At 34.4% G+C, this 24,392-nt stretch overlaps 4 protein-coding genes across 4 annotated transcripts; 2 read left to right on the top strand and 2 right to left on the bottom strand.

Moving 5' to 3' along the window:
• The first annotated feature begins 360 nt into the window (after positions 1-360).
• On the top strand, positions 361-7,058 carry LOC126690501 (serine/threonine-protein kinase STY17). The gene is made up of 16 exons (XM_050385681.1): positions 361-713; positions 1,144-1,258; positions 1,442-1,542; positions 1,753-1,872; positions 2,552-2,606; positions 2,727-2,837; positions 4,088-4,138; positions 4,258-4,433; positions 4,520-4,627; positions 5,032-5,105; positions 5,339-5,514; positions 5,780-5,875; positions 6,210-6,290; positions 6,446-6,499; positions 6,590-6,724; positions 6,832-7,058. Exons 1-16 carry the CDS (start codon positions 517-519, stop codon positions 6,901-6,903), a joined length of 1,722 nt encoding a protein of 573 aa, XP_050241638.1. The 5' UTR covers positions 361-516; the 3' UTR covers positions 6,904-7,058.
• A 713-nt stretch (positions 7,059-7,771) lies between these two features.
• On the bottom strand, positions 7,772-11,726 carry LOC126690500 (uncharacterized). The gene is made up of 9 exons (XM_050385680.1): positions 11,415-11,726; positions 11,012-11,302; positions 10,590-10,898; positions 10,203-10,511; positions 9,806-10,114; positions 9,297-9,710; positions 8,695-9,195; positions 8,285-8,608; positions 7,772-8,157 (listed from the first exon to the last, which is right to left on the bottom strand). The coding sequence occupies exons 1-9, from the start codon at positions 11,649-11,651 to the stop codon at positions 7,987-7,989; spliced, it is 2,865 nt and encodes a 954-aa protein (XP_050241637.1). The 5' UTR covers positions 11,652-11,726; the 3' UTR covers positions 7,772-7,986.
• A 2,260-nt stretch (positions 11,727-13,986) lies between these two features.
• LOC126690499 (thiosulfate sulfurtransferase 16, chloroplastic-like) lies at positions 13,987-16,748 on the bottom strand. The gene is made up of 7 exons (XM_050385679.1): positions 16,442-16,748; positions 16,244-16,321; positions 16,003-16,113; positions 15,676-15,749; positions 15,383-15,453; positions 15,196-15,249; positions 13,987-14,222 (listed from the first exon to the last, which is right to left on the bottom strand). Exons 1-7 carry the CDS (start codon positions 16,525-16,527, stop codon positions 14,148-14,150), a joined length of 549 nt encoding a protein of 182 aa, XP_050241636.1. The 5' UTR covers positions 16,528-16,748; the 3' UTR covers positions 13,987-14,147.
• Positions 16,749-19,080: 2,332 nt separating this feature from the next.
• On the top strand, positions 19,081-24,075 carry LOC126690498 (thiol-disulfide oxidoreductase LTO1). The gene is made up of 6 exons (XM_050385678.1): positions 19,081-19,552; positions 20,564-20,820; positions 20,916-21,028; positions 22,176-22,323; positions 23,425-23,562; positions 23,813-24,075. Exons 1-6 carry the CDS (start codon positions 19,159-19,161, stop codon positions 23,873-23,875), a joined length of 1,113 nt encoding a protein of 370 aa, XP_050241635.1. The 5' UTR covers positions 19,081-19,158; the 3' UTR covers positions 23,876-24,075.
• The last annotated feature ends 317 nt before the right edge of the window (positions 24,076-24,392 follow it).

Here is a 24,392-nt window from a genome sequence, read left to right as displayed (position 1 = left end):
GTTAGAATAACGTCTAAAATGGAGATGGGTTACGAAAGAATAACGGAATGAAGTACAAGTAGATAAAATGTCAAAAAATAAATTAAATTCGGACTAAACTACATGTGGATAATCCGTAATTTCCATAAAATTACAAGCTGAAACAGACCTTGGGAAAATTTGGAAAGACAAACAAAAACAACAGGCGGGTGTCTTGGGTTTTGGCTGTTTATCCAATGAGAAAGCAGTAATATTCTTTGATGAGTCACCATCCAGTTGGACCCCGGCGATGACGTGGCAAGCTGTGAGAAATCGATCAAGCTCAAAAGAATATATCTGAAAAAAAAAAAAAAAAAAAAAAAAAGCAGCAGCAGCGCTAGTTTAGTGAGAGAGAGTCTGATCCTTCATTATTCATTTTGTCTTCTTCTTTTCTATAGCTATATTAGCTAGTGACTCACCTACTCTAATCTAAATTCTGCTGACAATAATTATGCTTTATCCAATACTATTCTCTCAATTCTGTGAATTTTCTCTCTAATGGCGATGGAGGAAGACAACGAGAGCTGTGGTAGTCGACCTGTGCAGTCACCGCAACGACAGTCTTGGCAGCAGAAGCAGAAGTTGGAGGTGTACAACGAGGTGCTTAGTCGAATCCAGGATTTGAATTGCGAGGAGGCTAATCTTCTCGGCTTCGATGATCAGCTATGGCTTCACTTCAATCGTTTTCCTTCTCGGTCTCTGTCTCTCTCCCTCTCTTGCCCTAGCTTTTTGTTTTTTTGACTTTTTTTTTTTGTTTTTGTTTTGCTAATTGATTCGTTACGTAACTGTGAATTAAGATTCTAGCTATTCATTTATTTTGTTATGGATTTCGTGTGTCTGTTTGTTTATTTATCATTAATTGGAGAAACAGAGAAAAAGAATAGGAAATCAGATAGCCAAACAGTGTTTTTTTTTTTTTTTTTTTTTTTTCATTTGATATATATATATATATATATATAAATTCAGTGAAACCTTTTAGGTTACTACAGTAATTGTTGCTGTTTGGACATGTGAATTTACGTTGCTTAGTTTTATGTGTTTTAGTTTGTAAATTGAAAAGGTTGCAAATGCATTGTGTCTCTGTGTCTAACGTGTTCGAGGTATATCTGATTGTTGCGGGTGTAGATATGCGTTGGATGTGAATGTGGAGAGGGCAGAGGATGTGCTGACTCATAAGAGATTACTGCAATTGGCAGAAGATCCTGCTAATCGACCCGCATTTGATGTTCGCTCAGTTCAGGTAAACATGTTTGCATTTACTAGACTGTCTTTTTTTTCGGCTTTTTTTTTAATGAATAAACCGCAATGTGGCTGGAAACATGACATTCATGATTCATAGGTGGTCTATCCTTAAAAACTTGATTGGTTTGGAGCAGATGATATATGCCCGATTGCTATTTTATGAATCTTTACTTTGATGCAGGTTCACCCTATTGCAAATGGCAATCTTGTTGATTCTGTTAATTTGGATTCTTCAATGAAAGAAGATGCACAAAGTTCTTTTCATAATGGAAACAGACTGACGTATGACTCATTACATATTTTTAGCTGTATAATCGTGTTCCCCAGTCTTGTTCTACGCTCAATAATGCATACATGATTTATTTTTGGGTTGTTCTTCCTCATCTTTAAGTACTTGTTATCTAATTTGTGATGTTTATTAAATTATGTTGTCATATCTCTCTCACTATGTGTGCGTGCGCGTGCGCGTGTGTGGGTGTGTAAATCCCCCAGGAGCCATCCGCCACCTACCTTTGGTTCATCTCCAAACCCTGAAGCACCTGCCATTCAAGGCAATAAAGATAATGTTGAGGATGAGGACAGTGCCATGAATGTGACACCATACTTGTCTCGGTAAGAAATGAATGATTTTGATACTATGTAGAGCAGTTAGTAATACAGTGTAGATGATGCAAAGTTGCTTCCACATCTCCCTTCTCCCCCCCTTTTCATCACGTTGTTAAGGAATTTAGTTAGTTAAATTATTACTATTATTATTTCTTAACTTCTTAAACAAAATAACATTGTGATCTATTCAATTAAGCTCAAAATCTTACATGTACATGAAACATGACTTCTGCTAATGCATGTGTGTGTGTGTGCGCGCGCGCGCATGCATGTAAGAGAGAGAAAGAGAATCACTGGCAACAAGATATACTCAAAATTCCATAGGATCACCGATCATGAAAAGAATTTTCTTTGTTGAGAAGCATCAAAGTACAACTTTTTGTAGCTTACTGGTGTCTCTTTTACTATGTTATGAATGCAGAGGTGGTAAGGCTCTCTCTTGTGGCCAGTTGTTATTTGTAATATATTGTTCTCCATCATAAAAATTGGCTGTTAGAATTTTCTACTATTTTGTTGGATTTATTTTTATTTCACTTCTTTTGGAGTACTTCTTGTATTCATAAGGCAATCTATTCTAGCTAAACAGTTTGACGCTACATACCACTTTTTATGAATCAATTAATTTTAGTTTGTGCTTTTGTGTTCATTTCTACACAGTTTTAATTCACAGTTGTTAACCTCGTAGGCCTACGCATGAGATCACATTTTCAACAACTGACAAGCCCAAAACCCTAAACCAGGTACTTAATCCATGTGCATGGAATTTACCATCACGCGTTTTGATATTATTGCTAGATGAAATGATTGCATGGAATCCTCTCTCTCCACCAATTTATCAATAATGTTGATTACTATGCCAGTTAACATCATTACTTTCTGAGATTGGACTGAACATTATAGAAGCTCATGCTTTTTCTACCGGGGATGGATTCTCTCTGGATGTCTTTGTTGTTGATGGTTGGCCTTGTGAGGTATGATCTTGTATTTGTGAGCATAACTAATCTGATTTACATGTGTCTTGGTGATCTGGTAAACATGATTAGTACTGTATATCAGAAATATTGATATCTTGATTTACTTTAATGATAATTTCTCCCTTTCATTGTTGAAATTTTTGCTTGTGGAAATCTCATGTCTACATAGCTTGTTCCTCTGTTTTGCTGAGTAACATGTAATTGCTAATCTTTGGAACTTCATCTGTTAACTAAAGCTTTTTACATGGCATCTAATGAGGTTTTTTTTTTTTTTTTTTTTTTTTTTTTTCATTCTTTATTTACTTTATTATTTTAGTTGACAAATGTAAGAAATCTAAGTATTTGTTGAATCATTATCTTTAGATTTTCTTTTTGGCTTTAGGGTCAAGATAATTGGACTCTGAAAACTATTTTTGGGCTGATAATTGCTGTGAAAGATAGATTTAATTAGGGCTTAGATAAGGGTGCACAAAAATCTGTAAAATTCCCTTTTAAGTTGATCTCAATAGCTTCTTCATTTGTTCCCATTATTCAATCTTTATCCATCATACTTTTCTTCTTTTCTTTTTTTTTTCTTTTTTTCTTGCTAATATTTGTATATATTTATAATTGATTCTTGCATTTCTTAGGATTTCATGACTTTCAAAAAATTTCCATATGTTTCTTATATAGTTGTACTTTATTTATTGCTGCATCAAGCATTTTGCTTTCTTACTCAAACTTTATAATTTTCTTATTTGGTGCCAAACAAAAAGACATGTAAGTTTAACATAATACTTTTAGGGGAACTTGGAAAAGGCACTATTCAAAGAATTGGAATATAAGATCACAGTGGTACTAATAGATGGCTTCAGATCTGCTGACCTTGAGGGATTTTCTTTCTAAGATTTTTTCTTTTCTATTTTTTTTTGGGGGGGGGGGGGGGGGGGGTGAGTGGATTTGGTTAGTATTTTACATAATTTCATTGGGAATCAAAATCATCTTCTGCTTTGTCTCTTGTACATGATTGTTGAAATGTTTTTCATATTACATATCTTATTCCTTTGTTTCCAATTTTTTGGACTTATGTAATGTATTACATTGACAAAGATACTTCTTCTTTTGATTGAATTTGATTCATTCTATTTCTAAGACATCCAGGTTGGAATACATTTTTAACGCTTTGAAAGATGATGGACAAATTAACTTTCTTTTTATCTTGCTCCATCACTATAATGCTTGATATATTTGCAATGTGTAACATTTAGGAAACCGAGGAGCTTAAAAGTGCATTGAAAAAAGAAATTTTAAAGTCTAAGGTAATTCCCATCTTCACTACTTTTTTTAGTTTCCCATTTTGGAATAGATACCAGTCAATGTGTGGAACCATTCTACATAATTTAGTTCATGTGCTAACCCTTCACACAATACTCTGCAGGAGCAATATTGGTCCAAAGAGCATTCGGGTTATGCTATAGGTGGGCATAACCAGAGAACGCTTGAAAAGTTGTCTAATTGCGTAGAAATACCGACTGATGGAACTGATGTCTGGGAAATTGATGCCAGGCAATTGAAAATGGGAAACAAAGTTGGATCCGGGTCATTTGGAGATCTGTAAGTTGTCTGTCTGAAAACTATTTTTGATTTTATATAGGTTTCAGCTGATTGTTTTTTTTCCCTCTCTTTAAACAATTCTTCAGGTATAAAGGCACATATTTTAGTCAGGAAGTGGCTATCAAAATCCTCAAACCTGAGCGTGTCAATGCAGAGATGCTGAGAGAGTTTTCCCAGGAAGTTTATATAATGAGGTTGGTTTGAATACCTTCTCATAATTTTTAGTGGCACCTCATGCTCTTTTCAAATACTGACCTCTAAGCTTTATGCTGTTGTCAATGCATCCTTTAAGACCTGTGTGTGTGTGTGACCAACACTTTGATACTGAAAGAATTGCACTTTCCCTTATGGAGATTACCCTTTTTAGTCTTATAATGTGGAGAAAACAAAAATGACATTTCCAAATGAGATGGTCTGATATTTAAATGCCACATTGGGGCCTCACCTTTGGATCTTGCTATATTCTATCAGTGTGGTTCCATCTCAGTGGATGGTATTTGACTTGTCTTTCTATTTTTGGGGTAGTTTCTGGTCTCTGCTTGCATCTTTCTTTTGGAAGTTTCCTCCTTTTCTTGTAATGACTTATCTTAGTTTGCAGGAAAGTCCGTCACAAGAATGTCGTGCAATTCATAGGTGCATGTACACAGCCTCCAAACCTGTGCATTGTGACTGGTAAATCCACGAGAATCTTTAAGATCTATGAATGTATAATCAAGGCTCTCATTTTTTATCTTCTAGAGCTCATGATTGACAGTGTTAATAGGTGCTCTCTTTCTCTTGATGAAATTGACACACAAAACCTCCTCTTCTTCTATAAAATGTATCAAGTATTTCTTATTAGTATTTGTAAGATGACTTGGCTTACTGATTTCAATTTTTTATTCTTAATGTTTGTGTTTTATCAGAGTTCATGTCTAGAGGGAGTGTATACGACTTTCTGCATAAACATAGGGGTGTATTTAAGCTTCCATCTCTGCTCAAAGTAGCAATTGATGTTTCCAAGGGAATGAATTATTTGCACCAAAACAATATAATCCACAGGGACCTCAAGACTGCCAATCTTCTGATGGATGAAAACGAAGTAAGAGTATTTTATAAATCTGCACATGGTTGATTTTGTCTGTCAATTAACATTTTTTATTCTTTTGTGTTTATAGAATCTACTTTTGAAGCATATCTTATTTGGTTGTGATACTCCATTATTGCCCCCCCCACCTCTCCCTTTATCCTTTGTGATATTTTGTCATTCTATCTGTATTCCTGGGTTTTCTTTCAAATCGTAGAATGATAAATTGTAGCAATATGCTTGGTTTATTTGTCCTAAAATCCTAGACCTTTCTGAACAGATCGTTAAGGTTGGTGATTTTGGGGTTGCCAGAGTGCAGACTCAATCTGGAGTGATGACAGCTGAAACTGGAACATACCGTTGGATGGCTCCTGAGGTATGGATCTTTTCAGATTCAGGCGTCAACTTACTTTCTTCTTCTTATTCTTGACATTACCACAAAATGCAACATAAATCTGGATACTCTGCTGCTTTTTGTTTTTTTGGAAAATGTTCTTTTTTGCTTATTTCTCAACCTACTGAAATTATATTGCAATTGCAACCAACAATAGTTTCCATGTGCTAGAATATGTTCACAGCCATATCATTTTTGCTTAACCCCTATGATGAGATCATTCTGTCTTTGATAATCTAGTTCTATCTGTAGCTTACATTATTCATAAGTGCATTTCCTAGCATTTTCTTACAGTGATATTTATGAGTGAGTGAAGGTTATTGAACATAAAGCATATGATCACAAGGCAGATGTTTTCAGTTTTGGAATAGTACTTTGGGAGCTTCTAACTGGAGAAGTAAGTCTTCCTTGCCTTTTGAATGAAAAAGGACGCCCCTTTTTTTATTAACCAAAGGAACTTTTTATAATAATGGCTTCCTTTCTCGATTCTTTACATTAACTTATGATGGCATAAATGCTCTCACTATAACCATATTTATGTTGTATTGCCAGCTCCCGTATTCCCTCTTAACCCCATTACAAGCAGCAGTCGGTGTGGTGCAAAAGGTATTTGTTGTTTACATTTCCAACATGAGGTATACCATAAACAATTTTGTTATGTAGGTGATAAGTCTCTTTAACTGACATGGCTATCAGGGTATACGGCCTACAATCCCGAAAAACACTTACCCAAGACTTGCTGAACTGCTTGAGAAGTGCTGGCAGCAAGACGCAGCTCAAAGACCTAACTTCTCTGAAATCATAGAAATCCTTCAGCAGATAGCTGATGAGGTAACATAAAGCGTTATATGTCTTTAAAATTGATGATACCAACAACAACAAAATAAAAACAAAAACTGGTCTTATGAAACCATTCTAAGTATGATGTGTTGAAGCAGGTTCAGAATGAAGAATGCAAGGATAAATCATCTGGTGGCCTTTTTTCAGCATTCAGAAAGGGCCATCATTGAAAGAGCAAGATGAGTAAAGATCTTTAATGCGCTACACATGATCTTACTGTATCGATCTTTTTCAATCATATGTACAATTTGCAATGTATAGTATTTTGACCGAGAATTCAACCTTGTTTTTTGTCTCGTAAATTAGCAGTTTATTGTTCCTTGTATTCCCTTTTGTTCTTCTTCGATCTTCTCCCTCTTCATTCACCCAGCTGTTCTGTTGTACATGCCTTTGAATGTTTGCAGGCAAAATGCATTATTTGGTCCTTGACTTTTAGGATCAATCCATTTTGATCCTCAAAAAATAATGGGTAGGATTGTGCGAATTATTTTTGAATAAATTAATAAACCATATTTAAGAATCAATTGTCAATTCAAATTTTAACATGATGAATTAATCTTAACAATTTTATAGTCAAACAAGGACTAAATTGACAAGAATAATTTGTTGAAGGACCAAAAAGTTGATGAGCAAAAGGTGCTTTATGCCATGTTCGCAGGGGAAAAAAAAAAAAAAGTTGGAAAATTGGCCAACCTGTTTGTATCAACCTTGTGGCAGCGCCTTTGTCAAGCTAATTTTTTATTTTATTTTTTTTACTGTAAATACCTATAAATGATTTCAACTTGCTGTTGAATGGTTACTACAAGATGGTGACATCTTAACGTATTTAAAAACCACTTAACAGCACAAGCAATTTTTAATCGTTTGCATTGTTCAACTAACATTCTACTGGGAAATGTCAAGAGTCTTGTAGGTTAGTAGAGGATAAGCTCTGTTTGAATCAAGAGTCTTGTAGTTAAGTGGAGGATAAGCTCTGTTTTAACCGCTCCCTCTTGTAAGCAAAAAATAAAATAAAATAAATAAATACTGACCAGCTAGTAGATGAAAAGCTATGTAGAAATTATTATTAATTGAATAGTTCGGAAAAAAATAACAAAAGACCCAAGGTGTAAAACATCATTTGCGACAGTGGACTTTCCAAAATATCAAGCACATATAGGGATTCTATGCGTTAAACTAATAAAGCTTCGGTGCCTCAATAATAGTTATGATCATGAGTAAGGTTTGGGTCCAGTGTTCCAATGTATTAGCCATCACAACACCTCATCACTGTTAAGGAGCTGCCGTGCCCGAACTCTAACCTGCAATTGAGCAAGTGCGTGCATGCAATGCAGGGCTATACGTGCCTGTTTCCTCACACATACCCCACGAACCACTGCTTGCAGCTTCACCAGGCTCTTGAGTGCTCGAAATGTCCGTCGTGCCTATAAAATTTTGAAATCAACAAAAACCCTTTAGAGTCGGATCATTACAAATTTTCATGCTAAACCGTTTATTAACAATGCATTATTGTTACTAGGAAATGTTTTTGTTATGGGTTGGATGAAGTACAAGATGGCCCCTGAAAGATGTTTGGATCTTGATGGCTGCAATATCTTCTTTGGTTAAATCTTTCTTCTTGGATAACTGTATTGAGCAAGCTGCACCATTGGCGTTTTCAAAATTGATTGTTTCTTCTGGTACAATTGCTTCATCAGTGGAGCTTCTTGCACAAGTGTTGGTATGCGATAAAATGATATCCCTATGTGGTGTTTTGCGAAACTTTCTCCGAACTATGTTGAACCAATTTTGGGACATCTGTGCTGTTCTACCCGAGTTTTCCTTCTTTCTAGAGCTTGGTACCAAGCTCTTAAGTGACAAAAATCCTCGTCTTGCCTGCCAAATATCATTTTTGGTTTACATGCCAAGTCATTATTAATAAATAAAATGTCTAAAGGAAAAGTAGAGGTTGGATAATGTACCCGATGGCCTCGAAAAATTGCTTGGATCTTGACGGCTGCAACATTTTCTTTGGTTAAATCTTTCTTTTGGGATGATGGTGCTGACGAAACTGCACCATTGAGATCTTTAAAATTGGTGATTTCTTGGGATAATGGTGTTGATGAAGCTACATCTTTGGGATCTTCAAAATGGGTGCTTTCTTTTTTAACAATTGTTGCACCACTAGAATTTTCAAAATTGGTGCTTTCTTGGGATGGTGGTGCTGATGAAGCTGCACTCGTGCTTTCATTTTTAACAATCGGTGCACCACTGGTATCTTCAAAGTTAGAACTCTCTTTCTTAACAATTGCTTCTTCTGTGAAATTGCTTGGACTAGTGTTAGCATGGGGAGAAATTGTCTCTCTATGAGATCTCTTGCGAACCCTTCTTTGGACTATGTTGAAGCAATTTTGGGGTTTTCCTATTCTCTTCTTTTTTGAGCTTGTTACAACCCTCTCACGTGCTCCAAATATTTGTCTTACCTGTTCAAAAAAAAAAAAAAAAAACATTGTTGGTTTATATGCCAAATCATTATCAATAAATAAAATGTCTAGAAGAAAATGCAATGGGTTGGATAATGTACACGATGGCCTCGAAAATTTGCTTGGATCTTGATGGCTGCAATATCTTCTTTGTTAAAATCTTTCCTTTGGGATGATGGTACTAATGAAGCTACACCACTGTGATCTTCAAAATTGGTGATTTCTTGGGATGGTGGTGTTGATGAAGTTGCACCATTGGTATATTCAGAGTTAGTGCTTTCTTTTTTAACAATGGCTACGCTGCTAGGATCTTCAAAATTGGTGGTTGCTTTTTCAACAATTGCTTCTTCAGTGGAATTGTTTGGACCAGTATTGGTACGGAGAGAAGTGGTATCTCTATGAGATCTTTTGTGTAACCTTCTTTGAACTATCTTTAAGAATTTTTCGGGTTTTCCCATTCTCTTCTCTTTGGAGCTTGTTACATTGCTCTCACGTGCTTGAAATCTCTGCCTTGCCTATTCAAACAACACCCTTGGTTTATAATAAACACCAAGCTATTATCAATAAACAAAATGTCTAAAGAGAAAATGAAATGGATTGAATAACATACATGATGGCCTCGAAAAATTGCTTGGATCTTGATAGCTGCAACATCTTCTTTGGTTAAATCTTTCCTTTGGGATGGTTGTGCTGATGAAGCTGCACCACTAGGATCTTCAAAAGTGACGGATTCTGTTTTAACAATTGCTTTTTCAATGGAATTTGTTGGACTAGTGTTGACATGGGAAGAAATTGCATCTCTTTGAGATCTTTTGCGAAACCTTCTTTGCACTATGTTGAAGTAATTTTGAGGTTTTCTTACTCTTTCCTTTTCTGAGCTCGTTACAATGCTCTCACTTGCTTGTAATATTTGTCTTGCCTGTTCAAAGAAAATCATTGTTTTATGTGGCAAGTTATCATCAAGAAATAAAATGTCTAAAAAATATACCAGGGGTTGAACAACATACACGATGACGTCGAAAAATTGCTTGGATCTTGATGGCTGCAATATCTTCTTTAGTTAAATCGTTCCTTTGGAATGATGGTATTGATGAAGTTGCACCATTGAGATCTTCAAAATTAGTTGCTTCTTTTTCAACAATTGCTTCTTCCATAGAACCACTTGGACTGGTGTTGGCATGAGGAGAAATTTTATCTTTATGAGATCTTTTGTGCAACCTTTTTTGGACTATGTTGAAGCAATTTTGGTGTTTTCCCATTTCTTTCTTTTTGGAACTTGTTGCAATGTTCTCAAGTGCTCGAAATGTTTGTCTTACCTGTTTAAAAATCATTGTCAGTCCTAATCATTATCACCAAATAAAATCTTAAAAAATGCAATGAGTTGGATAACATACACGATGGCCTTGAAAAGTTGCTTGGATCTTGATGGCTGCAACATCTTCTTTGGTTGAATCTTTCATTTGGGGTGATGATGAAGATGAAGCTGCACTATTGGGGTCTTCAAACTTGATAGTTTCTTCTTGATCAATTGATTTTTCAGTGGAATTGTTTGGACTAGTATGGGTTTGGGGAGAAGTAATATCTCTTTGTGATCTTTTACGAAACTTTCTTTGGACACTGCTGAAATACTTTTGTGACATTCCGGTTTCCTTCTTTTTTGAGCTCTTTACAATGCTCTCACGTGCTCTAAGTGATTTTCTTACCTGTTTAAGTTTAAAATCATACAAATCCAAATAAATATCACCATTAGTTTATATTCAAAATAATTTCAAGAAAAATTTTTTTGGAAGGAAATATAATGGAATAGATTGAGTACAAGATGGCCCCTGGAAAATGATTGGATCTTGATTGCAGCAATGTCTTCTTTGGTTAAATCTTTCTTTTGGAATAATTGTGTTGATGAAGCTGAACTATTGGGCTCTTCAGAAATATAGGTGGTTTCTTCTATAACATTTATTTCTTCAATGGATCCACTTGGACTAGTGTTGGTTTGAGATGATTTGCCAAACTTTAATTGGACCATTTTGAAGCAATTTTTGGGCATTCCCATTCTATTTTTTCCTAACCTTTTTACCTTGGTCTTAGGTGCTCGAAATGCCTTTCTTGCCTGTTGAAGTTTGAGATCATCAAAACCCAAATAACACAGTTAGTTCACAAGCCAATTCATCTATTAAAAAAATTATAAATAAATAAAAAACATGTAATGTTGAAAAAAGTACAAGATAGCCTCGAAAAAAAGATTGAATTTTGATGGCTTTAACATCTTCTTTGGTTAAATCCTTCTTTTGTGATGATGAAGGTGTTGGTGAAGCTGCAATATCTTCTTCAAAGTTGGCTGTTTCTTCTCTAACAATGGCTTCTTCACTAGAACTTGTATTGGAAAGATTGGTATCTGTGTGAGATGATTTGTGGAACTTTTTTTGGACCATGTTGAAGAGGTTTTTGGATATGGCCATTGTTGTTGTATCTGTCTTCTTATTCTTTGTTGGTTGAGCTTGTTTGGTTTAATATCTTCTTCATTCTAAACATTAAGAAGAGATCACTTGGAGGTAGGCAAAGTGCGCAGCATGTTTGCTTTGTGAGTGAGAGTGAGAAAGTGGCTTTTGTTGCATAATATCTGTCACACACCTGAGAACGTGGCAGGATGAATTTCTTTGCAACATGTTGATGTTGTATGCTGAGTTTGTACTTTGAAGCTTTCAACTTCAAGGCCTAGCCAGCTGATGTTTGCAACTGGGACAACAGCAGAAGATTCTTAGAAAGAATTAAAAAAAAAAAAGGTTTAATAAGCTGAAATGTTGTTCCATGAAGATTGTGGAAGATTCTTGGTGCATTGAAATAAAAAAAAAAGTGAGACAGAAAATTTGTATTCAAACTTATAACTAGGTTGGTAATGAGAAGTAGCAAAGCTGTCTTTTCCTTCCCTATTCCCAGCTAAGCTTCTTGTAACTTTCAAGAAAAATTACAATTTATCTCATAAATTGTCTCTACCATAATTTAGTCCACAAACTTTCAATTTGACTTTACCAAATTTGTTTACAAACATTCAATTGTTATACTTGACTTCCTAAGATTTCAATTGAAATAAAATTTGTAGGGTTCTTTACTAAAAATAGAACCCTTAACAATTCATTTTAAACAAACACAAGTTAAAATGTAAGAATTGCAACGATTTGTGGGACTAAATTCTAATTATAGACCAAACTTTGAGGGTCAAAGAGAAATAGTCATAGCCTAAAGGCTTTATTAAGTTATTATTATTATAGTACTGGGATTTACAAACCTTATATTGCATTTGGCCAACTTGTAAATAGTATTTGTAATCGTTAAAACTAAAACAAAACAAACTTATATATGACAGCGTAGGCATATATTGTATTTAGAACGGGACGGGGGAGAAGAATAATATTAAAGAAACTAATTTTTGTTTACAACTTATTAAGGTGATAAGTTGTAATTGGAATAGCAAAAATATATTATTGGCACCATTTTTATTACACACTCATCATACCAAATCATGTCAATGAAAAGAATTGACTTTTAGAATGATTAGGGACAAAGTAGCCTAAATCGCAACTACTTACCACAATATTAAAATTGCCAATTTTGTTTAGTAATGCCAGTTTGTTCATCTATTTATATAATATCTAAAAGTTGAAGTATAGTATTTATTATTTCTACGTTTTTATTTAGCCATATCACTAAAGCATTTTCATCTACTTTGGTCCATTTAATCCACTTTTGGGTCCAATTCAATCTATTTCTGTCCATTTGGCCTATTTCAGTTCATTTTGGTACATTGTGGTCCATTTCGGTCTAATTGGTCCAGTTTGGTTCAATTTGAACCATTTTTGTAAGGAGCACTAGAAACAAATTCTAACCACACGTTACATTATTTACAAAATATCTTGTCATAGATAATAATTGAATATAAAATGTGTCAAGTTTTCTTAGGAAAAAAATCTTGCAACATTTAAAATATTTTCAAATACAAAATATAAATAGCTAAATTTAGAAAATCTAATATATTGTATTATACTTTATTTAAAAGGAATCACATCATTTTAAAAAGAGTATGAAACTAACACTCATAAATCTCATTTACTATTTTTTTTTTACTTAAAAAAAAAACAAATTATCAATTTTTTTCATGCATCGAGCGGGTCTACCATTAGTTCTCTATAAAACTCAACCTCTCACTTTAACAAGTTTGTTTAGTAATGCCTCCGCTGGAAGACATTATGGAAAAAGTCTTCTTATTAATGCGACATTTATCCCCGTAACGACTCTTCATTTCGACTTTACAAGTTCCTTTTCTTAATTGGAAGTTTTTATATGCCGAGTAGAGAAGCTATTGATCCTAGAGCATGGTAAATTGAAAAGCAAAATTTATCTCAACCGGACAAGGGACAACTAATTGTGAAGCTATGAACTTTAAAGATTTACTTGAAAGGGATTTGTAGTTCAACTAGCAGCTTTTGGTATTTCAATCAAAACGTTTAGAGTTCAAAATTTCAAGCGAAATGAAGAGTCCATTTGTCACCTAAACAATTGTTGGAATACGTCGAAGTCACTTTTTAAGTGTCCTTAAAGCATTAGAAAAAGAGGTTGAGGATTAGTAGTCATAACCTAGTTATAAGCATAAAGCAATGAGCTAGTTGTTCATAACTGCAAATGTAAATTAAAAATTGGTTTGGCTTGAGGATCATCTTCAATGAAAGATCTAACGGTTTAATCAAAGTACAAGCAGGGATCAAATTCATTTGGCATATTTTGTGTTGCTGTAGATCATACATGGACTTTCTTTTTCATTATAATTTTTTTTTAATACTGTACACATTGTTTTTGCCAGGGTCTCCTTTGAAATGACACTGGTAATTATTTTATTGTACATCACCATTAATCTTCCTAAGATTTATTATATCAGTAGGTGAGGATTCTATGAGCAAGCTTCACAATTCTGTTGGAAGTCCATTCTGTGTCCAGGCAGCATATCCACCAGCAATGTCAGTGATGCCAGTAAAACCCTGCAGTATAGGGTAAAGTTCTTATCAGCTTTGTTTAATTCTTTGAGCACAAGGATTTGTGGAATGAAAGCCATTCAGATGCATTTTTCAAAGACAATGCATCATTTTGAACTATCAATATGGTCAAAACTAACATATAAATTTTATGCTTGTTCATGTGAGAGACTCTTAGCACAAGCCAAAAGCAATAAATGGTGCATCTGCTAAATTCTTGCATCAAAGCTCACCTTGAATCCTTGACACTTGAAGACCTCATTCACAAAACCAATTTACTAATACAAGAAACAATACAAAATCAATGCCTTGGGCAGTAGTTGTGATCTAGGAATTCCCTTCAGAGTTGTGCAAGACAGACTACCCGCAACAGGTCCTCAAGTTTTCATATCCTTATAGTATGATTCCTAGATCACAACTACTGCCCAAGTGGGATTTCTTCACAATAAAGAAATGCAAGAACCCCAATCTTTTAAGCCCAAAATTGATACCAGTTTAATAATTAGGAAATCAATATGGAAATTTTTCAAGATAATCCTCAAATGGTCAGCAACCAAAACTGAACAGCCAGTTCCAATAAACTTTTACATATTTTATTTATGGAAGATAATATACAATAGAACTAGTTACAAAATGTCAAACTGTTTTTCATGCTCTTTATACTCCATTAGCTGGTCGAGTTGACAGACTCTTTTAAGAATTCATTCTGCAACTTTAGAAGATAATAAGAAAAATATTTGCCACTTTATGTTAAAAGAGAAGGAGATATTAAACAAACCAATAGTTCAATAAGTTATTCACAAACAACTTAGTTTTTATCTACAAGAAATGCCTTCGGCCGAAAGCTTCTAAAATTATTAGGTAAGATATAACCAACTTGCTAGTTAACAATGATGCTCAACCATAATATTTTCCTTATTTTAAAATCAAATAACCATAAATAATTGCTTAAGAATCAATTCAAGCTTGATGTGCTTACTGCAGCTAATAGTTCAGTGGCAGCCATAAGAGACCTTTTCCCAAGCTGGCAGCCCTGTAAAGCAAGGACATTTTTTAAGCACATGAGAAGGGCTGCAATAAACAAATTAATGAAAACAATGGATAATTATTAATTTTGGACTTGTAGCTAGGCAAATAAAGGAATTTCTAGGACAAGGGAAACTAACCACAATAATTTCATCGTATTTCCCAAAGTGTGATAATACTTCTGCCTGAAAGTTGGGGTTCTTTACCATCCCTACATTGACAAACAAAATTACCTAAGAACTATTTGGAAGAAGAAGAAAATGCACAATAGGTGTAAAAGAAAGGAAAGTAAATGTTAGAAAAATATAATAATGGTTAAATGATTAAATCTATCGTTTCCTAACACAACAACTTAATCGATTACACAAGAAGGACATGAAAATTTGTTCAAGTCCATAAATAAATTGGCAAAGTCAATGAATGATAAAAGAACCTGATCCAACTCTGTACATGTAAGGGACGTTAATAGCCCCAGAGGCATGTCCTGCACTGAACTCTTCAGGAGTCCTACATACACAATAAAACCACCAAGGCACAGATTAATTACCATTCACCAAGTTCCTTTCTTGTCCTATTAAGGCTCTCTCTCATTTCCATTTGAAATTGATCAATTTCAAATCTAAAAATGTATCCAGTGTCGTGTTATTTAAAATTTTAAATGACGTGACATTCTATGTATACTTTGAAATTGAGAGCATCCTATTCCTTAACCAAGACAAATTTGCTTCTGAAAATGAAAACACTTGGAAAAAAACACTACCTGACATCCAAATACCGGTGTCCAGCTTGAAGTAACTCGTGGGCCACACGGACTGGCACTGAAGTTGGAACTCCGGTGGCCTCTAAGTTTCCTCTCTGAGCAGCCTTTGGACTTTTGAGTTCCACATGACCAACAAAGACAAATTAATTTTGATCATCATGAAATGAAATCATCAAAACTCAAAAGTTCTAAAAGAAAAAACATGGGCTTGTGTAATTGCCTATAATATTCATATACGTACCTGAAGTTGGAAATCAAATTTTGCTTGTTGTAGCAAATGCTACGTCTCTTTGTATTTGTTTTTGGTGACAATATACACCTACAAGTAATGGATATATTATATATAATCGTATCAAATTATTGAAAAACAGAGAGAGAGAGAGAGAGAGACAAACAAATAGCAGGGACCAACAACAATGGAATGTAAAATAAAAGTAACCTTTGATTGAGGTTCAAGGGGCAATGAACTGGTGGAAGTAAAGAGCCAGTGAAGCAAGCAGAGGAAACAAACGACTTCACCGCCATTTTCTTAATAATTCTTCGTGTATTTTTGAGTTTTCTTTATCCTTTGCTATCTGGGATTTGCGCGTGACTGTGTGTAAGGTAGGTATCTAAGGATGGTTATGGTGGTTAAGGTGTTATTTTATAGTTGATAGTACTGACAGGGATGGGCATGCATGGCTGCCACGCCATCATTTGCAGTAGTTTGTGATCCACTGATCCCTTTTCTGATTTCTGATAATCCAAACAAAATGGGCAAAAAGAAATACCAGCTCCAATTTGTTCGAGAATAATTTATTTAGCATTTTGCTTAAAAAAAATTTGTTAAAATATATTTATAATTTGAAAAAAATTAAAAAAAATAGAAAATATGGAAAAAAGAAAAGTAAAATTTTAAAAAATAGTATATAAAAATTAAAAGCTAAAATTTATGCCAAATAGACTCTCAGAGCCTTCAAAAAAAAAAATGTGTCACCAATTATTTATTTTAAAAAAATAAATTTATATTTATTAATTGTTAAACCCATCAATTATATATATATATATATATTTAATTTAATAAATATAGATTTATTAAATTTTTTTTTTAATTTCCAACCCAATTTCGTTACTGGTTATATTAAATTGTAAGCTTTATATTACCATATATGTTATTATAAAAAAACTTACATATTGGTGTAATAAAAATAAAATTTGTATTACATAAACATCATGATAAATAAATATATACTTGATTTTTTTTTTTTTTTTTTTTGAAGTAGGTGACACATTAGATCTAAAGGTTTTTAAGGAGAAGTTCCAAAAAAAAAAAAAAAGTTTTTAAGGAGAAAAAATTGAAATATCCTACCATCACGCAATCCGAAAAAGGAATCAAAATTTGTGGTGTCCATGTCACATTGTCATGTTGATGGTGGCATTTGGCACACAAACATTTGCTTGGATAAGTTTGAACCGTGAAAGACACCAGGGTTTTTATCTTCTTAGTATTATCTAGTATCTACGGTTGACTCCATTACACGTGGCAATCCACAAAGCCGACCCCACCTTCTCTGTCAAGGCATCAATGGATCAATGATTAACACTATGAGGTTAGGAGATGAGGGACCTGACATGGGATCTTGTCAACATTAAAAGGGTAATTTATTCGTGTTTTGGTAGGATAGTAAAAGTCTAAAAGAGCAATAATAATTGAATGACCATCACAAACTCTAATAAGAATAATAAGATAGCAAATTTCATATTTTTTTCAACAGTGAACCTTGCCAATTAGGTTCGGTGGATAATAAAAATGATATTAATAGGAATGTTCATGTAAAAGAGATAATATGTTAATTATAGTGAATTTTTTTTTTTCTGTTTTCTTGTCGATGAATAGAAAATTTTATTGACAAAACACAAAAATACAGAGGCTAAGCAGCAAATACAACATGGAGTTGCTCTAAATTAATTGCATTCATAAAAGGGCTAGAAGTATAATTTGAACAAAATAACTAGACAAATTTTTCCTAAGGCACTAGGAAGCTAGTACATGGGCTGCTTTATTTGATTCTCTTGAACTCGATCTAAAAGGGTCTGGTTTATATCTAGTGGCCAGTGCCACTAGGCACGTTGGATACGCGACACGTGTCCATCTTGGACACGTGTCGCGTATCCAACGCGTCCAATGGCCACTAGCCATTGGATAGAAACTGAGTCCGACCTAAAAACAAATTGTTAGCCATGGGATGCCCAAAAAAGAATATTGGCATATATGGTTGAGATTCTCCAAAGCACAACATCAATAGGGGCTTTAAGAGCTTCAATGCAAGTTTTGGTATCACTCTCAACCACTACATTCTCAAAACCAAGTTCAACTACTAAATGAATCGTCAAATTTATGGCCTCAGCCTCTGCTTGGCGAAGGAGGTAGGTTTCCACCCGTAAGAGAAGGAGAAAATCAAAACCCCTCTCCAATCTCTAGCCACAATAGCAATAAAAGAATGGTCTAGCCTCATTGCTACATCACAATTTATCTTTACAGCTCTTTGCTCTGGCCTATTCCAGAAAGAAACAATTGGTCTAGAAGGTACTAGGGAGACATTAGTGAGCACAAAAAAGGTGTTCATTAAATTTTTTCAGGATTATTTGAAGATTTTTGTCTGAGACAAAAAATCTTCAAATTTGCTACTCTAAACAGTGATCGTTTTTAGAGTAGCAAATTTGATATAAAGTTTGTTCAAGTATTCAAAATCACAGTGTGTACAAGCAGTAGAACAAGACATTTGGGAGTATAAAGCTTGGGAGTCCACAGCCTAGTGAAGTTCATTGCAGTATCAATATGCCCCAATAAACTTTGTTATCCAAGTATCAGTAAGAAAATAAATACTATACGTATTGATGGATACAGTACGAAATTGACTATCTTCATTGGTAGGAAATACTTGGGCCGTTTTAATCCAAAAGAAAAGAGAGCACAATTTATAAATTTGGATCAGTCTCCCTGAAACGGTTGAGCCCAAGTAATCTTGGGCCAAAAATGGGCTTTTAATTACATTGTAATTTTAGACTTGGGCCTATCCCTTCCCAGGAAAAAAAAAAAAAAAAAGGCTCGTTCTCTTTTTTCAGCGAGAGAGATTGAGCTAGCGATTCGTGAACTCAAAGAAGTGGAACTTGATAATGGCGAGCTTGGTGAGCTTATCGTCTCCTTCTTCGTTCGTGTCTCGCTCTCGTTATGATTATTTCTCGCAAAGCCAAGGCAGAATTGATTTTCTCAAGAATGGTTGGTGTCACGGTCCGAGTCCGAGTCCGAGTCCGAGTCCGAGACCACTGGTGGTTTCCGTGAATTGCTTATCTCCGGGACCGGGTCAAGATTCTGAATCTGAATCTGAAACGACGGCGTCTGCGATTGCTACCAATTGGACTGACAAATTGTGTGCGGGGCTCGGAGGGTTAGGGTTTGTAGAGACGACGTACTTGACGTACCTCAAGCTCACCAATTCCGATGCCTTTTGCCCTATCGGAGGTGGCAGTTGCGGCGACATTCTCAACAGTGAATACGCCGTCGTTTTTGGTATTCATTCTAAACCGTTTCAGTTAATTATTAGTGTGCAATAAAACACTTTGTTTTTTTAAATTTCTAAATTAAGAAGTACTTTGTAATAGAAATTTGTTAAACATGAGCTTCTTTATTATTATTATAATAATTTAAAGCAAGCTTTAATGCTTTCTTGCCAATAGGGAAAGGAATTGAGTGTAATTGATTATAGCATATTGACTTTGTTTACCTTTTTTTGTTCTCTGATCATTACTCTAGTGCTTGTGAATTATCTCTATTTAGAGCTGAATTGAGCTGAGTATTTAATTTTATTTTGAACACGAGCCAAGCTCGACTTCATCGCTAAACTAGATTATATATATTCAAGCTTGGTTCATTTTATTGTCGTACAAGCTTGAGTTTGTTCACGAGCTAGTTAATTAACTCATTCCTTTCCCATGTAATAGTAAACAACAGGACTTAAAAAAATTTATCTTTTCACAAATTTATGCTAACAATTAATAACCAAATTATAATATTTGAGTTAATAAGATAGAATTGATTTCTTTTATGAACTTATAAAAATTAGATTCATCATCCTTGTGCACAAGCTTACACCATCTAATCTCAGGTCTATTGAAGTACCTTTTATACATTTATAAAAATTAACTTAAAATGTTATATGTATTAAAATCGTTCCTTATATTTATGAGCTTGTTCGTGAAAGCTTGGCTTGTTTGCTAGATATACTAAAACATAAACAAGTCTTTCTACAAGTTGTGTTTGAGCTGTTTATGAACAGATCAATTCATTTATAGAACTATCTCGATTATTAAATATATTCTAGTTCTTTGCTTCTTCTTTTTCTGTTTTTCCTTTTTTTCTTGTGTGTGTGTGTGTGTGTGTGTGTTAGTACTTCCAGTCATAGCAATTTCATTTTGTACAATGCAGAAATGTTTTATTTGACTGGAATATTGCTATACGAAATACATTGCAGGTTATGTGTTTGACAGAGGGTTTCAATTTCAATGCTTTTGCATTTGCCAGGTGTTCCTCTTCCACTTATAGGGATGGTTGCATACGGGTTAGTTGCATCACTGGGTCTACAGTTGAGTAGAAAGAACTTGCCCTTTGGAATGGATGAACCTACGGGTCGTTTGATTATACTTGGAAGTACTACCTCCATGGCGGCTGCCAGTGCATATTTTTTGTACATTCTTGGAACAAAATTTTCAGGAGCATCATGCTCATACTGTCTAATGTCAGCTTTGTTGTCGTTCAGCTTATTTTTCATCAGTTTAAGGGTGAGCTTTTTGTTTTCTTTTCTATCCCTCGGTTGCTGAAATTGCTGTAATTGGTTCTTAAGTATAATAAGATGTTTCTGGGGGTTGTTTTGTAGGATTTTGGGTTGGAAGAGATACAAAAAGTGGTTGGTTTACAGCTATGTATAGCTAGCTTGGTATTTGTTACCCTAAACACGTCATACAGTACTTCTCAACCTATTTCTTCAAGGTAATGGTTTCTATTTACAGATTATTACCGCATCTTTGTTTCTTACATGAGCATGTTGGCTTCATTTTCTTTTCTGTCTCCGTCTTTTCTTTTTCCTTTTTTCTCTTAATAAAACACCATTGCAACCAAGTGCTATTGGAGCTATAATGGAGTTTTTTTTTTTTACTTATTTGGAAATGCTATGTGAAGATTTAGCGAAGTGGCAGCTTCTATTTGTTTATCTCCTCTTTTTTCCCTTGTCGCTGCACGAGATGTCAAGAAGCCTAGTTTTGATTTAAGACACATGGCAAGTACATTCACTTAGATAGACTTCTATTTCCAAAATGGAAAGATCCCCCCCCCCCCCCCTCCTCCTTCCCTTAATTTCAACAGAGATTGCGCTGCAAAAATCGTGTTCTATTACTATACTAATTACAATCAAAGCTTTTCTTCGGTACAGGTATAGAAGTTCTATTTTTGTCGTTGAAAATTTAAAAATTTCCTCATTCTGTCCTTCCATCCACCTCCGTTGAGTTTTTTTGTCAGTGTCTCTAATGAAATTCATATTTTAGGGACAAAAATAGAACCTCAGCCTAGATTATATTTCAAGGGAAAAAAAAACAGTTTCCTAAAATTTCGTCAAGGTTCTATTTTTGCCCTTTTATCTGACATGCTGGCAAAAATCTTAAGGAGAGTAAATAGAAGGAAAAAATGTAAAAACATTTTTAATTTTCAAGGATGGAAACAATTTTTTTTTTTTTTTTTTATATATATTTAAAGGATAAAAAGAGAACTTGGCCTGTATTTGAAGGATGAAAAGAATATTTTAACCTTTATTTTATGAGGCACATGTGTAATTCTAGTTAAAGCAATGATTTTATTTTTTTAAAGGTCTCATCATTGGAAATCTAGAGTGAATACTTTTTTTTGGTAATTGATATTTGATAAGATACATGGGCAACTGGTGGATCTTGAACCTATGGCCTCAATCTCCACATTGATCTTACAAGAAATCTAACTCACTTGGTTAGATAATTGACTATTATCAATTTCAATGAATTAATATGCTTTGTCCCTCTTTTCTTTTTCTTTTCTCTTTTTTTTTTCCACAAGGAATTACGTATCTTAATCTTTTTTCTCTTTTCCTGTTTCATGTCTATATCAACAGCTTGGCTGAAATTGACCTCCCATACTTTACAACAGAGATCACAACAACTTCAAGTCCTTTTGCTGTTTCTCTTGCAAAGCATCTGAACTCCATAGGAGCTAAAATGTATGGGGCTTTCTGGTGTTCACATTGTTTAGAACAAAAACAGGTACATTTACCTTTACAGGTTTTTTATTTTTTATTTTTGGAGGCAGGAAGGGGCTTTGTTCAAGTTGAAACATAGAACTTGGTGTAGGATAATGTTTATAAATAGGAAGGTTTCCTCTTCAGCCTCTCTATTAAGTATTCCAAAATTTTGAAAGGATTTCTCAAGAGATGCAATGTAGATGATTAGTGTTGGTTTTAAGAGTCCAAAAAGGACTGCTGATATTTTTGACAAGTCCTCATAGAGGCTACATGAACCTTTGCAGTCCGCACATGCAACATTAACTGCTATTGAGAAAATATTACTTAAAAAATTTGTTGAAATTTTCATTTGGATATATGTAATCCACTGGGCATCTTTGAAATCCTTGCTTGATTATGATCTCTTCAAATTTCATATTGTAACATTGTAAAATTGTTTATTCAAGTAGAGAGAACCAAAAAAAGTAGAGGAAGACAAAAAATATCATTAATATAAGTTAAAAAATAAAAAATGACATGTTAATTAAGGAAGTAAACAGCAAGTATGACTTTGGATGGCATAAAATAATGAAAAATAGTACATGTGGTAGACCTTGACTAGTTTGTTGAGGATCATAGCCAACCCCAAATTTAGGAACTAATGCTTGCTTGGTGGTTGGTGGTGTTGTAATGTTGTAAAATTAAGAACCAAGCAGCTAATTTTCTGGAGTCAGTAAATTTGCATTGGTTGAGTACCTAGATTTACACAGCATCAGCGTGATTGATGCATGTTTATTCCATCATGACATTCATTTTCCCTCTCCTACCAACCATCCTTGGTGCTGGATACTGTTCCATCAAGATGGCTTTCCTTGCTTGAGTGAACTACATTGAGCTCAAGTACCACCATTTGAGTAAGGGTAGCTGATTGGAGTTCAGTTTAGATTAATGACAGATTAGCAGATTTAGGGTTTTATGATTATTTTAAGGAAGAACTTGGAATAAAATGTTTACAGAAAAGGTATCCAAATTGTCTTCCCCCAGTCAGTTCAACATGCCTTTTCATTTCATAGAAATAGTTTATCATCCTGACCTCCTACTTTAATTATGATATGCCACTTATATTTCTGTGTCTTTTGTACAGATGTTTGGGCTTGAGGCAGCGAAGCTGTTGGACTATGTGGAGTGCTTCCCTGATGGATATAGGAAAGGAACAAAAATGGCCAAGGCATGTACAGATGCTAAAATTGAAGGTTTCCCAATGTGGGTGATGAATGGTCAGGTAAGGAAGCCTTTTTTTCCCCTCTGGTAATTAATTCATATGGCCTTAGCAAGAGAATTGATATTAATAATGAAGAAAGCAGCAGTAATTCCCTTTAGTTGTCATTTTTCAATTACAAATGATGCTATAGGTTCTCAGCATTCCAAAGCTCTTTCTCTTGAATAGGCGCAAGAATACAAGGATTCATGTGCCATAAAATTACCTCTCTCTTAAATTTCATTTTCTCAGCAAAACAGATACTTCTTTGTAGGTTTTGAGTGGCGAACAAGAATTGTCAGAGCTGGCGCGGGTTTCCGGGTTCAAGTATAATTAATTTAGTTAGCTCACTTAGATCAACGTATTTTTGTAGTATTGTAGCACATGTACAGCTTATAGATGACATCCCCGTCACTCATTGATTACAACCTTTGGGTCTCTTGTAACTGTTGTTTCTTGCAAATTCTGTACAAAAAGAAGCAACGAGAGGTATAGATGTCTGAGAACACATCCTTAATTCACAACATTTTGGGGACTTTTGTTAATGAAAATGGCCTAAAAAAGGTGATTAATTTATGTTTATATTTCCTTTTGGTTTCTCTACTGCTTTTGAAATCCTAGAACATCTTCAATCAATAATAGGTCAAATGCTTTGCATTTTTTATTTAAGAAATGAGAACAAAAATGATGGCCTTCTATGTTTGATATAGGAAAAACCGGATTCAATACACAATAGACTCTCTCTTGAGGGTTGCAATACGTTAGTGCCACTCTCTTCTTAAAAAGTGAACTTCATCTTAGGTAAATATGGATATGTTTTTTGTTTTACGTTCATTGAAAAGCTTTACTGCGCA

This window comes from Quercus robur, chromosome 6, assembly GCF_932294415.1.
Source record: "Quercus robur chromosome 6, dhQueRobu3.1, whole genome shotgun sequence".
In the NCBI taxonomy this organism is placed as follows: domain Eukaryota; kingdom Viridiplantae; phylum Streptophyta; class Magnoliopsida; order Fagales; family Fagaceae; genus Quercus; species Quercus robur.
This window is presented reverse-complemented; position numbering and strand designations above follow the sequence as displayed.

Excerpts from the sequence above, each read along its gene's own strand:
- LOC126690501 (XM_050385681.1), top strand. The coding sequence starts at position 517 with ATGGCGATGGAGGAAGACAACGAGAGCTGTGGTAGTCGACCTGTGCAG. Across the intron at positions 1,543-1,752 it reads CATAATGGAAACAGACTGAC|GAGCCATCCGCCACCTACCT; the intron begins GTATGACTCATT and ends TAAATCCCCCAG. Across the intron at positions 5,106-5,338 it reads AAACCTGTGCATTGTGACTG|AGTTCATGTCTAGAGGGAGT; the intron begins GTAAATCCACGA and ends GTGTTTTATCAG.
- LOC126690500 (XM_050385680.1), bottom strand. The coding sequence starts at position 11,651 with ATGGCCATATCCAAAAACCTCTTCAACATGGTCCAAAAAAAGTTCCAC. Across the intron at positions 10,899-11,011 it reads CATTTTCCAGGGGCCATCTT|GTAAGAAAATCACTTAGAGC; the intron begins GTACTCAATCTA and ends AAACTTAAACAG. Across the intron at positions 9,196-9,296 it reads CAAATTTTCGAGGCCATCGT|GTAAGACAAATATTTGGAGC; the intron begins GTACATTATCCA and ends TTTTTTGAACAG.
- LOC126690499 (XM_050385679.1), bottom strand. The coding sequence starts at position 16,527 with ATGGCGGTGAAGTCGTTTGTTTCCTCTGCTTGCTTCACTGGCTCTTTA. Across the intron at positions 16,322-16,441 it reads CCCTTGAACCTCAATCAAAG|GTGTATATTGTCACCAAAAA; the intron begins GTTACTTTTATT and ends CATTACTTGTAG. Across the intron at positions 15,750-16,002 it reads CACCGGTATTTGGATGTCAG|GACTCCTGAAGAGTTCAGTG; the intron begins GTAGTGTTTTTT and ends TTGTGTATGTAG.
- LOC126690498 (XM_050385678.1), top strand. The coding sequence starts at position 19,159 with ATGGCGAGCTTGGTGAGCTTATCGTCTCCTTCTTCGTTCGTGTCTCGC. Across the intron at positions 20,821-20,915 it reads TATTTTTCATCAGTTTAAGG|GATTTTGGGTTGGAAGAGAT; the intron begins GTGAGCTTTTTG and ends GTTGTTTTGTAG. Across the intron at positions 21,029-22,175 it reads TCTCAACCTATTTCTTCAAG|CTTGGCTGAAATTGACCTCC; the intron begins GTAATGGTTTCT and ends CTATATCAACAG.